Source organism: Monodelphis domestica, chromosome X, assembly GCF_027887165.1.
Source record: "Monodelphis domestica isolate mMonDom1 chromosome X, mMonDom1.pri, whole genome shotgun sequence".
Classification (NCBI taxonomy): domain Eukaryota; kingdom Metazoa; phylum Chordata; class Mammalia; order Didelphimorphia; family Didelphidae; genus Monodelphis; species Monodelphis domestica.
In genome coordinates, this window is record NC_077235.1 from 2428200 (window position 1) to 2446269 (window position 18070).

The following is an 18070-nucleotide window of genomic DNA, read 5'->3' on the forward strand; positions in this document are numbered from 1 at the left end:
TCTTTTCTTCCTTTTTTGTCTTTAAAAACATTACTTGTATTTCTTACAGTGGGATGGAAGGAATACTGGGGGAAATTATTTTCATGAAAAAAGAAAAACTTCTTATCCAACTAACGTGGAGGCTTTTCTCTGTAGCAGAAACCTATGGACCCCCTTCTCAGAATCATGCGTCTCAATGCGCACAATGGAATCCATAAGGTTACAAAGGAAACCAAGTATGCTAAAATGCAATTATCAAAAGACTGTAAAAACCAATTCCCAGACTCCAGGGCGAGGGCATCTTGTCTTCCCCCGTACGTACCCCCATCTATCTAGGACTTACCAAAATCTGTCTTTGAACGGCTTCTTCAACAGGAGAGTTGCCATCAAATAGAAAAATCAGCTTGCAAGAAATATGACACACTGCAAAATATCAATGACAAATCCATAAACATGCATTCTCTTTTGCCATGGATGTATAAAAAGCAACAGTGAGGAATGAAAGAATGCCAGGGACGTCACTAGTGATTAGTCAAAGTGAATGTTTCACTCATGTCATTAGTATCCTAATTGGGAGGGAAAAGACCTTCTTGGAACCAAAAGCTTCCTGAGGGCTGAAGATGGTCTCTGAAGACCAGGTCAGGTTAGATTTTCTCCTAAAATACACGATTTTCCCAATAAGTAGGTTCTTAATTTGGATTATACACTAGATAAAAGCTCTTAAACCCAGATCCCAGATGTCATATTGCACATCTTCCTCTGTGGGATCTCAAAGAGAAATAGAAATATTTCGTCCCAAGCTCTTTTTTTCACAATATACACACCTGCATCTTTCACTAGCCCCAATTAAGCCTCAACTCAACTGCCATTACCTTCTTTTCTCTAGCTATTTAGTCTCATTTCTATGTTTCTTAATTTTTTTCATTATTTTATTTTAGTCTAATTTATATTTGAAGCAATGTGTTTGAAGTGATCAGAACACTGGCCTACAAGCCAGGAAGGCCTCTGCCACATTGGCTGTGTGGCCCTGGGCAACTCACTCCATCTCTCAAGGTACCTCTGAGCCTTCAGAGGTTCATCTCCAAGGGGTTAAGGTACCCTGGCAGTCAAGTTCGCATGCCATTCTGCCAATACCAACCCTAGAACCAAGCAATACTATCTGGAAAAGAAGCAAAGATTGATTGACCCTGCTGAAATGATGGAGCAACTGGGACTGAGAGAGCTTATTATCATATTTGAAAGTAAGGCATTAGAACACCCAAGAACAACATCTGTCATTTCTGAGCCCAAGTTTCTTGGCTCAGTCATTCATTATCTCTGAACTTGCCACCTGGCATCTACCACAGAGGGCCAAGGTGACAACCTCGAAAAATACTCTGGCATGGAACTTGATGTGAAAGCTGCATCATTCTGGGCAAGGACATATTGGGAAAGTAGGAAGATGAATCATCTCTACTCTACTTGACTAGTTAGTCCCTCAGATGGAAGAACTGAGAACTCTGGGAAAGAGGCAATGTGCCCGGTTCTGGGAGATGAGCATGAAACTAGAAAAAAAAGAAAGAAAAACCAAAACAAAGCAAATAAAGGTATTATGGCCTTTTCTAAAAATAGGTGTGTTCCTAAAAAATGTTGGTACAATAATCTCTTAAAGTCACTTTACTTTTAGGAAGACACCTCCTTTCTATTTTCCAAGGCTCTGACTCTAGCACTCTTGAGTTTACAAAGCACTCCAGTGGACATTATTATCTCTTCTGCCCTTCACAATAGTCCCAGGAGGGGGATCCTCCAGGTATCTCTGTTCTACCAATGAGGAAAAGGAGGCTTAGCAAGATTACTCTGCGTGGTCCTCCAGAGTGCAGTGTTCCTGCCATTCCAAAGGGGTTCTTGATCTATTCCAAGTCCCTTCAGGACCAGGCTCTGCATTTTCCCTCTAGTATCTTGAAGGTCTTCCTCTCTACCATTTCCTTTACCTTCAAAAATGAACTCATTTCCTTTATTAAAAAAAATTTTTCCAGTGACCCTGCTACCTCATCAGCCGCCATCTTATGTCTCCCCTTCTTATCATTTCCAAACTTTTTGAACAAGTAATCTAAACTGGTTGCTTCCATTTCCTCACTACCCATCCAAGTCTTTGATTCCCTCCCACTTTGAGCTTCCATCCTTACGACCCTATTGAAATTGGTGTTCTCAAAAGCTCCTAATGACCAAATCACCAAATTCAGCAGCCTTTCCTTATTTCTTCTCTTCCTTGAGTTCTTCCCCATTCTTCCCACTATATGAAATTCTTGCCTCCCTTGGCCTCTCTGACATGAGGTTTGCCTTTCTGATCAAGCACCTGCTCAGGGAAATGCCCCTACCTAAAAGGCTCCCCACCAAGACAGCAGTCCCAACAACCTTCCAGACCAAGTGCATTCTGGATTTCTCTTCCTAAGAGTGAAGGCAATGTGTAAGGAGCTCTGAGGTTAAGCTTGCCTCACTAACAAGATTCTGACATTAGAGAACAACTCTTGTCTTGATGACCTTCTAGACCACAGCTAGTCCAACCTGAGCAGAGACTGACTTCACTTGAAGACTCTGAAGGGGGAAGTGACTAGTGGGCCAGGCTGCCCACTCCACTTGTGGAAAGCTATCTTGGAGGGAAAGTTTCCTCTCATATGAAGCAACATCGCCCTGCTGCTCCTGACTGTGCCCGCAGAGCTGAGAAGAACAAGCTGAATCCCTGTGCCCCAGAAGAGGTCTTCAAATGCAAAAGGCTATCTATTTTCACCTCCCCCCCTTGCATTCCCCTGCAAGTCTTCTTTTCTTCTCCTGGAGGGTTAAACAGCCTCAAATTTCTACAAGTTATTTTTATATGATATGGACTCAAGGTTCTTTGACATCCTGGTCAGCATCCTTTTATATCTTCCAGTTTATCAATGTCCTCCCTAAACTGAATATTCTATTCCAGATGGTATAACAAGAAGATTACCTCCAACCTTTCTGGATTTGGAATCTAGAACCAGAAGGGACTTTGGGGGTTATCTGATCCAATTCTCTCATTTTGCAATTAAGGGAAACTGAGGCCTAGTTACTTGTCCAAGCTCATGCCTAACTAGCATTAGAACCCAAGGTCTCCAACTCCCAAATCCAGGGCTTGGATTACACCAAGCTCTTATGGTAGCCTAAGAGTAGATTTCATTTTCTTGGCTGCCATACTCCATTGTTGATTCATCTTGAGTTTAAAATCTAAAACTCCAACTCTCCTTCAGACAAACTATCTAATCATGATTCCCCCAGCTTGTACCTGCAAGGTTGATTTGTTTAAATCCAAGTGTTCTAAAGTCTATAAGGTCAAATTTAAGGCGTTTTTTTCTAGCCTTCATCTTCAAAGCTTTGGACACTAGTGGTCACTCTTCCTCTCCCTGTTTCTGGGTGCTCTTCTTTCTCTCCTTGGCTTCAGAGACACCAAATGACCTTGCTTTTCCTCCTATCTCGAAAAGCATTTCTTTTCAGCCTCCTTTGCTTGCTCCTCACTCTCTCTTCGTGATCCCCTAATGAGGGGAATTCCCAAGGGTCTTTCCCTGACCCTCTTTTTGCTCTGCACTCCATCCCTTATTCACACCCATGGTTTAAAGAATTACTCCTGCAGATGATTTGTAAATCTAAATCTCCAATCTTGACCACCATTCTTCTGATCTCCAGACACACATATTCACTTGGATCTTTGACTTTGCAATTCAAACTCAACATATCCCAAACTAAGATTTACATTTAAACCAACTTCTGTCTCTGACTTTGCTATTTCTTTGCTATTTCTGTCTGCCCTTCAGGTTTCCTCTTCTACAGTTATTTCTCATGTTTATGGTCTTGAGGTTTTATCTTTAATTCTTCTCTTCTATCCAAACATTACCAACATGGTATCAATTTGACTTTTGCAATGTCATCAGCATCTGTTACCTCTTCTCCTATCCCAATGCCACATTCCTCACATACACCCTGATTGCCAGTCAAATGGTTACAATAATTTCTTGATAAATCTTTGGATTTGTACTGTCCTCTCCCCACTCTAATCTGCCTGCCCTACCCCTGCATCAGTAACATTTCTTATGCAGAGAAAAATACATGCCACATCTACTCAAACATCTTGAGCCATTCCTATTGCCTGTTGAGGCCAATTAAATCTCTCTTGGGCATTCTGGGCCTTCCCAACTTGATACTTTTTCAGCCTCGTCTCTTGCTTCCCTCCTTTGGATATGCCATGTTACAGGCAAACTAGACAGAGCTCTATCCCTCAAATGTACCCTACAAAATCACAGCTCTCTTCCTTTGCCCAGGTTGTTCTCATCCTTTTAATGCCATCCTAAATGCCACCTGTTTTGGAAGCTTTCCCTGATCTTCCCTTTTAGCTGATAGCTAGCCCTCTTCCTTACTTAGCATCTAATTTTGTGACTCCATAACATACTCTGCTTAACAAGCTATTGGAAGCCTCATCCTTCAACCCAGCCACAAACAAATGGAGGGCAGAGAATGCATCTTGCCTAGTTTTACACACATGTGCTCAATAAATCTGTGGTTTGGGTATAACTATATATATTCCCAAACTAGTCTAGTTAAAAAGCCATGTACTTGTAATGGAAAAATTGTTGAAAAAAGCAATGTTGCAGATATGATATTTAGCAACAATATGGCTTAAATCTGTTCTTTTGTAGACTAGCCTCAGAATCTAACTTTTATAACGTTGGTTCTGTGCAAATCTTTTCTAAGTTGATTTCTTCATTTATTAATAGAATTTATCCACAAATATCCCAGCCCCTCCTCACCCTCCCTACATCATAGAAGGCATCATGGAAGGCAGACACGTTCATACAAATTAAGCCTTTCATGTCTCCACTCCTCAGTTTACCCTCTGGAGGCAACATGCACAATCCATTCATTAACTCTGTAGCTTCATATGACACTCTCCTGGCTCTACCCATCTCATCGCTTACCATCCATCTCCTTCCAAGCCCTTCCAAAATCAGACTGTTCATCACCTCCCATGGTGCAGCAATATCCCATCACAACCACATACCACAATCTGTTCAACCATTCCCCACTTAATGGGCACCCCCCCCCAATCTGTGCAAATCTTAATATGAAAGCTTTTTGCTTAGGGAAAAATATTCTGAGTTCCAAATAACTGATATTCCAGATTTTTGGAGCTCAATCCCTTAAAGTTGAGAACTGCTTCTACTTTATCTCCCAGAACACATAGTACGATACTTTGGGTGAATGAATAGTTCTATTACTGCCACAAAATAATGCATGAGGATCCCTTCAGTTTGGTATGCCAATTCCCATGACCTGTACAATCTTGCTGCTGTCAGAATGAATGTTCCTGAATATCTTGGAGACATTTAAATAAGTTGCTCCCACAAAAAGAGATGTGGTCAAAGCATTGGCTTGTTTTGCTTAACTGTACTTTTCTGCTATAAAGGAAGGTTTTGGGAGGGGGTGGAACACTGAAAAGTGATTGAAATGTAAAGAAAAGAGCATCAATAAAACAATTTTTCCAATTTTGGAAGATTTTTATTAATTCCTAAATTAAGAACCCAGGTTCTAAGGAAGAGAGAAAGAGATGCCAATTCCTATCTGGAAGATATGGAGAAAGTAGCCATTCTTTAAACCTTCCTAGAGAAGATGGAACCTAAGGGCAGGGCTGCTACGGACTCCCTCAAGCTTTAAGTACAGTCACCTTTATTTTATCCAAGGGATTGTAGATTCAGAGCTACAAGAGACTTAGGAGTCTCTTTGGGACCCAAATCTGCTCATTTCTACAGTGGTTCAGAGCAAGGTGAGGGGACCCATCCAAGGTCCCTCAGGTCAGTCAGAGACACCAAATTCACCATTTTTCTCCCTCCTCCATACCGCCTCTCAAAAGCCTGAAGCTTTATCAGACTTGACTTTAGGCTTGCTTTCTAATTAGTTGGTGTTTATGAGGTGGTGCAAAGCATAGTTCAGCAGGGTATCTATCAGACCTCTGCTTTAATGGAGCCTTTAGAGTAAGGAGAGTAATGAGGATCAGAGTAGAAGGGTCACCTCACCTACACGTTATCAGTAGAGTGACATCCTTACCCTCGTCCATTTGGCTATGGCCCTTCTAGCCCTTTACCAGGGCAATCTTCCTCTCCAGAAGCCATCTGTTGGCTATCACCCAAGACTAGATTTCAGTCATCATGGCTAGATGAAAGCTCTGCTATTTTTAGCACTGCCTGACTAAGGAGTACCTACAACTAGATCCTTAGCAACCTACTTGAACTTGTAGCCAGCCTCCCCAACAGAGAATTCGGCTTTCTACACATAGTGGGAAGAGACTTGCTAAAAGAGCCTGGGGGGCTGAAGGCTGTATAATTAAGCCTCCTTCCAACTGTTCCTTCTTCAAGGTAAATAATGTTTCCTCAAGGCTCTTGTTTTCCCCACTCTTTAATCAGTTTTTGTAGCTCTCAACCAATTTCTTTTTTTTTTAAAATATATTTTATTTGATCATTTCCAAGCATTATTCGTTAAAGATCATTTTCTTTTCCTCCCCCCCACCCCCCATAGCCGACGCGTAAGTCCACTGGGCATTAGATGTTTTCTTGATTTGAACCCATTGCTTTGTTGATAGTATTTGCACTAGAGTGTTCATTTAGAGTCTGTCCTCTGTCATGTCCCCTCAACCTCTGTAGTCAGGCAGTTGCTTTTCCTCGGTGTTTCCACTCCCATAGTTTATCCTTTGCTTATGAATGGTGTTTTTTTCTCCTGGATCCCTGCAAGTTGTTCAGGGACATTACACCGCCACTAATGGAGAAGTCCATTACGTTCGATTATACCACAGTGTATTAGTCTCTGTGTACAATGTTCTCCTGGTTCTGCTCCTCTCGCTCTGCATCACTTCCTGGAGGTCGTTCCAGTCTCCATGGAATTCCTCCACTTTATTATTCCTTTTTGCACAATAGTATTCCATCACCAACATATACCACAATTTGTTCAGCCATTCCCCAATTGAAGGGCATCCCCTCATTTTCCAATTTTTGGCCACCACAAAGAGCGCAGCTATGAATATTTTTGTACAAGTCTTTTTGTCCATTATCTCTTTGGGGTACAGACCCAGCAGCGCTATGGCTGGGTCAAAGGGTAGATATTCTTTTGTCGCCCTTTGGGCATAGTTCCAAATTGCCCTCCAGAATGGTTGGATCAATTCACAACTCCACCAGCAATGAATTAATGTCCCTACTTTGCCACATCCCCTCCAGCATTCATTACTTTCCTTTGCTGTAATGTTAGCCAATCTGCTAGGTGTCTCAACCAATTTCTTATGTTTATGCCTGGTAACCCTTTTATCAAGAAGTATCTACAGCCTTGAGTTTCATATCTCATTGTGTTCAAGGATAAACATCCAAGGAGGCCCATCACGGAGAGTTTACTCATTGTGAAACTACTGCTCAGGTCTTTCTTATAAATCTCCCATTTTGTGAACTGGAACGACCTCCAGGAATGGAGACAGAGTGAGAGGAGCAGAACCAGGAGAACAATGTACACAGAGATGGATACACTGTGGTACAATCAAATGTAATGTACTTCTCCATTAGTGGCAATGCAGTAGTCCAAGACAACTCAGAGGGAGTTATGAGAAAAAGCACTATCCACATTCAGAGGATAAACTGTAGGAGTAGAAACACAGCAGAAAAACAACTGCTTGACCACATGGGTTGATGGGGATATGACTGGGGATGTAGACTCTAAACGATCACCCTAGTGCAATTATCAATAATATGGAAATGGGTCTTGATCAATGACACAAGTAAAACCCAGTAGAATTGCTCATTGGCTATGGAGGGGAGGGGAGGGAAGAACATGAATCACATAACCATGGGAAAATATTCTAAATTAATCAATTAAATAAATTTTTCCAATTAAAAAAAATAAAATAAATCTCCCATTTAAAAATGACTCCAAACTAACTTGGGATCATATAGGTGGAGTTGGAAGTGACGTTAAAGGTCATCTGGTCCAACCTACTTCAATTTACAGATGAAGAATATGAGGCCCAGAAAGGAAGTGACTGACCCAAGGTCCCACAGCCAGTAGTAAGTGGCAATGCCCAAAGGATTCAAACCCAGGCCCACTGACCCCCCAATCTAGGCTGCCTCCCTGTCTGAAACTCTAAGAATGTATGTCTCTCAATGCCCAAAAAGAGGATTTTTTCATCATGTAGGCCAGTTGATGTCTACTTACATTTAACTTTTTGTTCAGGAGGGATTAGTAGACCTACTCTTCTGCTCACTGCCCAGTTCCATAGGTTCACTGCAAGTACTTCAATCTGATAAAAGAGAAAGACATCCCATTAGTCAGCATTGTGCTTGAGTGACTCCATTTGTATTAGGTAGGCATGCTTTATACCAATATAAATCTGATGCTATATAGTCAAGGCTCCCCAGAAGCTAGTCCTAAATTCCCCTATGAAGCAGTCTTTGGTTAACCTGGGCCACTCTTGCTGCCCCCTGAACACACTAAGGTCATTGGAAGGCCTTCACCAAAGGCCCAGAATCAAATGTGACTTCTTATGGAGCTGCCAGTAGCTTGAACTCTTTTTCTGACTCCTAATGCGCTCAGTGCTTAATAATGTAAACTTGCCAGTTATCACATCTTTTCCTATTCTCTGCAAAGGGAGGAGTCAGCTTCCCTTGCTCTAGGAGCTTTGGCCATTTTTTTAAGATCAGTCCTAAATAAATGATCTTGATGTTGGTCTTATTTCTCCCACTTTGCCTGGAATAAGCTCTTCAATATTTTACATTATATATATATATATATATATATATATATACACATATATATATACTTTTATATTATTGGGTCAAGTACATAGTTGGACAGACAAATATTGGAGTTTGTGTTTACATGTTTTCTTGAAAGTTTTCTAGGGCCTTTTTTGCACATCAAGATTTGTCTAGGATTGTAGAATGACAAGGGAGTTTTCAAGGGAGCCTAAAGATTCACCTACTTGGAACACCCTCATTTCCTAGGTGAGAAGATGGGACTAAGTGCCAATTAACAATGGCTTGCCAAAGGTCGGTCCCACAGCTAAGAAAAGAGCCAGGATAAGCTTAACTCTTTTGACTCCTAGCCCAATGGTGGCTCTGCCTCTCTGTCCAGCCTCTTTTTTGACAAAGTCAACACATCCCAACATATCATATAAACAAATTTCCCACAAAGTGTTCTTCTCCTGATGAGTTAAACAAAGCTGCCTAAAAGGAAGTCCAAGTCACTTTCCACTTCTGCTTTTTACCATTTATTAGCAGAAAGGTGTCTTAACTGGGATAACTTCCTATCAATGTTGGCCATGACCACAGTTTCATTGCTATTAGTGTTTTGTCCATCATGTCAACATATCAAAAGAGTCACTGTGCACGATACGCTTTCTTCATTCTGCATCAGTTCATAAAAGGCTTCCTAGATTTCTATCCATTGTTGCTTACAACACAATAATAACATTTCATCTAATTCATCCATATCCCATGTGTCTCTCACACCCTTCCATTTAGGGTAGCTAAACCCTATCTGCTCTTCAGAAGCTTCTTTCTAACAATACGGGCATGACTTTTGTCTATGCCAAATCAGTTGGTCTCTGGGAACACCTGAGTATAGCTCATTTAAGAAACAGTCACTTCAAATACAGAAATATGTTTTTCATGATAATTACACATGTCTAGCCCAGACTGAACTGCTTACCAGCTCCAGGAGGGGAGAGGAAGAACAATTTGGATCATATAAGTTTGGAAAACTTATGTGGAAATTTATTACATATAATTGGTAAACATTTTTTTAAAATCCGTTCACCTGTAAGCAGCGAAGGCTAACAATAAACATTTGAACAAAAAGCATACTTAGTACAGCACATTCTTTATGGCCTCCTTCCTTAGTTGTGTCCAAGTCTTTGTGACTCCATCTGGGATTTTCTTGGCAAAGATACTGCAGTGGTTTGCCTTTTCCTTCTCCAGCTCATTTGACAGATGAGCATACTGAAGCAAACAGGGTGAAGTGAATTGCCCAGGGTCACAAAGCTAGCAAGTGTCTGAGGCCACAGCTGGACCCAGGAAGATGAATGAGTCCTCCTGACTCCAGGCCTGGTGGTGCCCTATGCACTGTGCCATCTAGCTGCCCCAATTACAATAAGGGTAGAAATGGAATTCTGTCCTAGTTATCAAAGGAATAAGCTTGTTTCCTCCCATCAGCCCCCATCACTGCATAAACAAAGTCACACTACCAATAAGGAAAGTCAAGAGGACTGTGAATGGCGTTGGAAACCTCAATGAAGGCAGCATTGTTGTCACAGCTCCCATCCTCTCTTTCCTTCCCATACGTGGCAGTGTTGGTGCAATAGCTGGTCACTGCTGCTGCTAAGCCCCTGATGGCCCCTGTGCTTCCTGGCTAGCTCTCCGATCCCATCTATGCCCTGATTTCTTACTCTCAGGAGCCTGGTTTGTTTAGTTTTTCCATCAGCATCTATGCCTTGGGCTTGTAAAATTCGAAAAAAAGTCAGAGGAGAGAAGGGGGTGTATATGAGAGATGTTACAAACAACAGATCTTGGCAGTAGGCTGGACAGAGAGGGAGAGAGAGAGGGAGAGGGAGGAGTAGAGGATGGCATCTAGGTTTCAATTCTGGGTGACTAGAAGGATGTTGGTGCCCTCAAGAGTGACAGGACAGTTAGGAAGAAGGGAGGGTTTGGGGGCAAAAATTTGGGATGAGTTTAAATTTTTACACCAGACATTCCTTTGGAGGTGTCCAACTGGATTGGCAGTAGGAGAGATGAGGCCAGGGGTGAGCAGAGAGGTTAGGACTGGAGAAGTTGATTTGGGAATCATTGCCTGGGGCAGCTAGGTGATAGCCTGGAGAAATCGCTGCCTCGGAAGTCAGGAAGGCCTGTGGCCCAATCTGGCCTTATATTCCTGGTGAGGTGAGATAGAGAAATGTGTTCTGGGAAAAGAGCACACAAAAATGGGACGTGGAATGCTGAGTTTATGGAATGGCTAGCAAGCAACTCAGTTAGGTGGAAATGCCGAGTATGAAGCGTGGGGGAATACAACAAGAGTTTGGAAAGGTAGGTGGGGCGGGAGCCAAATTAAGGCAGGGCCTAAAACATTAAGTTTTTATTTTGTCCTAAAGGCAAGAGGGAACTTCTGAAAAACTTTAGGTGAGGGAGTGTCATGGGCAGGCATAGATTAGAAATATCAATCTGACAACTATCCAGGAGTAGCTGGGAAAGAGAAGACTAATGAGGCTGTTATTATGTGGTCCAGGCAGGAGGTAAAGAGGACCTGAACAAGAGTGGCATCTGTATAAGTAGAGAAAAGGGAGCAGATGTGAGAAACGAGGATGTGGGAGCAACAGCCCTCAGCAATTGACTGGCTATGGAGAAATGGGGGAGAGGGAAGAGATTAGGAGAACTCTGGGAAACAGTTGCAAATATAGGTTCTGGGAGAATGATGGTGCCCTCACCATTCTCTACATTCAAGACATTCTCTCCAAATGAGGGAGCCCCTCCCTCCAGACAGGAAAGGAAGGCCCAAGCCACGGAAGCTCACCATCTCTTCTTGCTGGCTGCTAAGCACAGAAGAAGCTACAATCCTGAAATTGTTTGTTTCACACTGAATATTTTTCAAATACTTTGAGTTCCTTCATGTGAGCTTTGAATGACAAGAACAGTGGCCCCCTTTTCTGGATGTTTACAGCGGGAGTGAAAGTCCCCCAAGTGGGCAGCAATTTTATCAATGAAACCAATGGCCGGCTTCATTTAAATATTGAGAAAATTCACTCACCCTAACCCTTCCTGCCCCCAGAAGAATAAAGAGCAGCAGCTAAAGAAACTTGAACTATTATTTCCCACCACTGGGAAGTTACCAATTGGAATGAAAACAAATCAAAGAAAAATGCTACTGGGGGCATCTGGGCGGTTTGGTGGATTGAGAGCCAGGCCTAGAGACGGGAGGTCCTAGGTTCAAATCTGAACTCAGACACTTCCCAGCTGTGTGACCCTGGGCAAGTCATTTGAACCCCTTGCCTAGCCCTTACTGCTCTTCTGCCTAGGAGCCAATACACAGGATTGATATCAAGATGGAAGGGAAGGGGTTAAAAAGAAAAAAATAAATAAAAATGCTACTGATGTACCATTAGGCATGAAAACTGTACCCAGAGATCTGTTTAGTGTATCTCCTAATCACAAAGGATTATGAGCTCCTTTTTCTTATCTATACCAGCCAGAATACCAGATCCCCAAGCCCCAAGTGTTAACATGGATTATTCATATACCTGGGCTCTCTGGGTAGCACTAAATGCCATTTTTTCCACATTTCCCACTTCACTGTAGAGTCTGTCAATAGACTCAGGCGCAGATGATGGATCCTCTGTTTCTACCAGTTTTTCCACAAGCTCTGAAACAAAGACAAATGAGACAGCTATGCAGTGAATTCTATACACTAGCTAAGAGTAGCAAGTCATTCTATTCAAACAAGAACCAAGCCAATTTACAATATTTTTTCACTTTCTTTGGCTTAATGAACAAATATGGGCCAAAGAAACAGTTTTCTTCTTTTCACAGTGGAACTTTAAATAATCCTTAGATCAAAAAGGATTTTTTGAAATGTTCTTTTTAGCTAAAATCAGAGTACGTTTTATTTAGAAATTCTTACCTGGCAGTTACTTTTGTTTCTAAAAGCCATTTTTCTTTAGCCTCACAAAATAAAATGTATTGACTTAAATATTGGCTAATGTATTCGAATAGGATGCAATAATGTATTCAAAGTATTTTGTAAACATGGAAGAGGGAGTGCTAGGTGGAGCCAGACCTCCAGGCAGGAAAGCCTGAGTTCAAATCTGGCCTCAGACACTTTCTAGCTGGGGAACCCTACACAAGTCACCTTACTGATCTCTGCTTCAGTTTCTTCATCTGTAAAATGGAGATAATAATAGTACCTACCCCCTAGGGTTGTGGGTAGAGAGGGAGCTAATATTTGTAAAGCACAGTACCTGGCACACAGAAAGGACAGAATGTTATATACATGGCTGCTGCCATTATTACCAGCAATTTTATGATAAAAAAAAATGGACCGTGTTTTGTATTAGAAAGATCCCTGGAACAGGAATCCCAAGGCCTGGGCTCCAGACCCAGCTCTGCACTTAAGTAGCTGTGTTACTTTGGAGAAGCTGCTAACTTCTCAAGCTCTCTAAAAGAACTAGATTCAAAACTAGCATTCTAGGAATCTACAGAACATATTTCACAGAAATTCTTGCCTAACCGAAGCCAAAATGCATACGACATCAAGTCTCTGCTTTAGGAGAACCGGCCACCTGCCCAATTAAGTACTAGATTAAGCAGTTACTGAGTCTGGATTGGTTACTACCACAAGGCCTCTCTCATTCTAGAATCCAACTCGACTCCCAGATTCCTCAGGGGCAACCTAGGTATGCTTGTCCAGTGCCTTCCATGCTCTCAGAAGGCAGCTTTTTCTTCCCCAGACTCAGAAGATGTTGGCCTGCACTTCCTATAGCTGATTTTCCCAGATATCAGAAGAGTCAAAATAAAAACCTCTATTTCAAATACTGGGAAGCACTCAGTCAGGACACTTTCATAAATTTATTCGACAAACATTTCTTAAGTGCCTGCTATGTGCAAGGCACTGTGCTGGGTACTGGGAATCCAGAGAGAGAGAATATACTCCCTTCCCTAAAGAAGCTTCTTCCAATCCACTTAAGGACAGAAGACACATAGATCCATTTCATAATGGAAGCCAAGTCCCCCTATGAGGCTTGGAAAGCATAGAGGCAGGAGAGACTACGTTTGGTTCAAAGAAGTAGGGGAGATGCCCCAGAAGAGGTGGCATAGGAGCTGAGCCTTGAAGAACCAACAGATTGTTCTACAATGCACGTTAAGGCCTTCCCAACTCCTAAGACGCTAAAATTTTGTGAAGGGCACGCAAGATTGGGAAGGAGGGACAAGCATTTGAGGCCTTGGGAGCAACATGAAGAAAAGGGATCGCGCTAGGAAAGTACAGGGTCCTCTTAAGGGAAACAATGAATACTGGGAGTCAGCTCCTGGTCACAGCAGTACCTTTGTTCTCTCCTTTGGTAAATAGTGCCTTACTGAGGATTAGGGCTGAGCCAGTGTTCTTGGATACTAGTCTGTCTCTGGTTGATAAAAATTAAGCATTTTTACTGCTGGGTCTGTACCCCAAAGAGATAATGGACAAAAAGACTTGTACAAAAATATTCATAGCTGCGCTCTTTGTGGTGGCCCAAAACTGGAAAACGAGGGGATGCCCATCAATTGGGGAATGGCTGAACAAACTGTGGTATATGTTGGTGATGGAATACTATTGTGCTCAAAGGAATAATAAAGTGGAGGAGTTCCATGGAGACTGGAACAACCTCCAGGAAGTGATGCAGAGCGAGAGGAGCAGAACCAGGAGAACATTGTACACAGAGACTAATACACTGTGGTATAATCGAACGTAATGGACTTCTCCATTAGTGGCAGTGTAATGTCCCTGAACAATTTGCAGGGATCTAGGAGAAAAACACTATTCATAAGCAGAGGACAAACTGTGGGAGTGGAAACACCGAGGAAAAGCAACTGCCTGAATACAGCAGTTGAGGGGACATGACAGAGGAGAGACTCTAAATGAACACTCTAATGCAAATACACATAGCAATGGGTTCAAATCAAGAAAACATGTAATGCCCAGTGGATTTACGCGTCAGCTATGGGGGGAGGGGGGAGGAAAAGAAAATGATCTATGTCTTTAATGAATAATGCTTGGAAATGATCAAATAAAATATAATTTTTAAAAAAAATTAAGCATTTTTAGCAGTCACTTTGCTATGTTTTCACGACCATATGTCTTTGTTTCTAAAAGATGACTCTTCTTATTTAGAACTCCTTTCAGAGTAGTTTGCTTAACCCAAAACAATTCTTAGAGAAACAGGGGAGGAAAGATATTAGGGAGAATAAGATACACATACAACCGTTTTGGAGGGCGCTGCTGGTTGGGGCCTTCCAATGTTAGATCAGATCCCCTGAGCATATAACCTATCACATTGCTGTTCTTCCCCTATTATTTACATGACAACTGGAGACATCCCTCACCCCCCAACACAAAGAGCAATGCAGTCCAAGATCTGGGTGCATGTAGAATCCTGAGTCCATTTTCTGGTTGTGACACACCCTGCTCTCCCCCCAACAAACTCCAGGCTGGCCTTTATAACATCCTTAGTGAGCTTTCAATCAGAAGAAGCCAAGTCTGAGTATTCTCCCACAACTTGCACACCAAGAGACCTTCCCCTAAAATTATCAGAAAGGAAAGTAAGACCCTTCACACTTCCTATGGCCTGTCTGATGTAAGTATCCTCACACTAGCACCGATTTTAGTTATGAAGAACTTCCCTTGACCATGAACCCAAATTTCTGTGACCCTGCTTCCCCAACTGATGGAGATGTGCATCGGGGAAGAGGGGTGTAAATCTTGAAATCTCTCAGACTTGTGAATGTTAAAAATTTTCCCATCGGGAAATTGTTAATTGGAACAAATTCCCTACTGGAAACATTCCCCATTTTGATGTGAGAACTCGCCAGGATCAGAAATGGGAGGACCTCTACTCCACCCGTACTTAAGACTGCTTTAAAAGGGCAGAAAACTCCTTGCTGAACAAGGAAAAGTACTTGAATCCATGCTTATGGTGGGGCAAGGAGTTCTTTGAGCCAGGCCTGTTTTTAGAATTGATACAATGGGATGTTAGGTACCTAAAAGGGCCGGGGCAAGTTTTCTCTTAATGAGATTAGTTGTCTCAGCTGTGTTTTCACTGGTTCGGGCTTACTGAGGAGATTTGTCAGCAGTCCTTTGGAAAGCGTCTACAGTGATTGGTAGATGTAGGGACTTAGGGGAGATGACATGGGAGAAAAACCCCTATATAAGAAAAAGCAGAATCTCTTGAAGATATCCTTTTGGAGAAATCCTTTTGGAGGCTCTCTGATGAAGTCAGCTGAGATGGAGCTGGCCTGGTGTCACTAGAATCCTTGTTTAGGCAGACCTTGTGGTGAGTGTTAAAAGACTGACTGACTGATTTCTCTGTTAAGACTCAGGTCTAGGCCATGTTGGCTTGAGGCCCTTCATACTTATTCCTTTCTTACTCTCTCTCTTTCTTTGATTACTCATTGTATTGTTAATTAAAATCTCTATAAAACCCAATTGACTTGGGTATTTGAATAATTGGGAATATTTCCCTGGCGACCACCTTATATTTGATTTAAAAACCGAGACACTGTAATGAAACATATTTTCTGCAGTCAAATTTACTCACCCTCCCTTATATCTATCACAATTTATATCTTCCACCATTTTTACTCACTACAGTTTAAGACCTCAACCATTTTAAATCTCACAGGGGTAAGGGCTAAGGAATTATAGGACGCAGGATGGAAGGGAAAGATAAAAAAAGACAATGAGATGGAGAGGCGCACACCTCCCAGACTTTTGAGCAGACCATTGGATTGCCAATAACATGAAGGGCAAAGGAGGAATACATACCCAGTCACTCTTGCTGCACTTACTCTCTGCCACAGGTTTAAGAGAGCCCTTGAGAACTGAATTCTTTCTCCACAGAGGGCTCTCTTCTTGTCTGACTCAATGGGATCAATTTGCTTTTTTTTGTAAGCCACAAGGGTGTGTGGGGCTGATCCTCTCAGCCAATCATTCGTTGCCTTTATCCACTAGTCAATGCCCTATTATAAGGTACCAGTGGGCCACCAAGAGTCAGAAAGGAACATACTGTTACATCTCAACATCTCTGCTACCTGCCTCAATATCTCCTAAAGGACTAAAAACACTAGGGGCCAAGAAGAGCACAAGAGAGTCTCCAAATTGGTAGCTCTCACCAATGCCACACCACACCAAGCCACAGCCTCAAAATCCGGAGATTTGGCAGGGATGGCTGGGTTGGCCAGAGGCCTGGGAGGTAGGGGAGGGGACTCACCAGAGAATACACAGTGTGCCACGCCACCAAATGCATCGTGCCTCTGGAATAAAGAGACTCCCAGGAAGTGGTGTGACATAAGAAAATGTGTTAAGTGCCTATACTTCTCCTACCTGAATTTCCACATATTTTCTGATTTTGAATTCTAAGAGGCAACACTTCTCCTGCTTATCTCTGCCCCCTCGGAGCAAGAGGCTCACAGTCACTGCAACAACAGACCAGCCTGGTTGGGAGGATTTGTCTGTTCTCCTCTGGTCTTAAGTCTTTCTCTTCCTGCCTCTAAAGAAGCTTATCCTTCTCTGCCTAAATAGACACATGGCAGTCCTGCCTGGGGTAAACTCTAATAATGTCCAATGGCTGAAGGAGCTGTGATTTAGCAATGCAATGAAATATTGCTGGTTTAGAAAGAATGACAAATATGAAGAATACAAAGAGTAATGGCAAGCCATATAGATCAAAGAAAGCAGTGAGACCAGCTAAAAAAAGGATGAACTCTTTTACGTATACAACCAGAAAGAGGTCTGAGGTAGGACATAGCAAATAAGCTGCTAAAGCTCATGCATCATTTTTTCCTCTAAATATATATAATTTGTATTTCATGCTTTTATTGGGCATTTCCTTCCTTATTTGGCTATTTCTAATGGCAGCCTAATATAATAGAGTTTAGGCTTTGAGTCAGGAGAGCCTAGTTCAAATCCTACCCATGACACATAGTAGTGCAACTCTGGGCAAATCACTTCCATTGCCTAAGGCAACTTCCTAGGATTTATCTCAGAAGACTACAGAATTGGAGACTTGGCTGGGTGGGACTAAGAGGACCAGAGTACAGGCAGCAATCCTGCTGAACTCTCCCAATATTTCCCCCTCCAAATTTAAAATAACTCCTCAAATCAAATTTTGGAGTGGCAGAGCCAACAAGAGGTCACAGAGATATTTTTCCAGCCTAAGACAGGAGAGGTCTGTGACACCAAGGTGAGCGCCAATCCAGGGCACAGTAGAGCAGCAACGAGGGGACCTTGGAGATGGCCGCAAGAGCAGCCTCAACAGTTCTGGGAGCTCTCAGTCCAC

At 42.3% G+C, this 18070-nt stretch overlaps 1 protein-coding gene across 4 annotated transcripts in view; it reads right to left on the reverse strand.

Moving 5' to 3' along the window:
• TEX11 (testis expressed 11) overlaps positions 1-18070 on the reverse strand; it is a 212543-nt gene that overhangs the window by 181607 nt on the left and 12866 nt on the right. For all 4 annotated transcript variants that reach the window (XM_056809469.1, XM_056809470.1, XM_056809471.1 and 1 more), the window contains exons 3-5: positions 12287-12408; positions 8215-8299; positions 323-402 (exon numbers count right to left, since the gene is read on the reverse strand). In XM_056809469.1, the coding sequence (XP_056665447.1) occupies positions 323-402; positions 8215-8299; positions 12287-12408 (287 nt within the window). The remainder of the gene's footprint in view (positions 1-322; positions 403-8214; positions 8300-12286; positions 12409-18070) is intronic.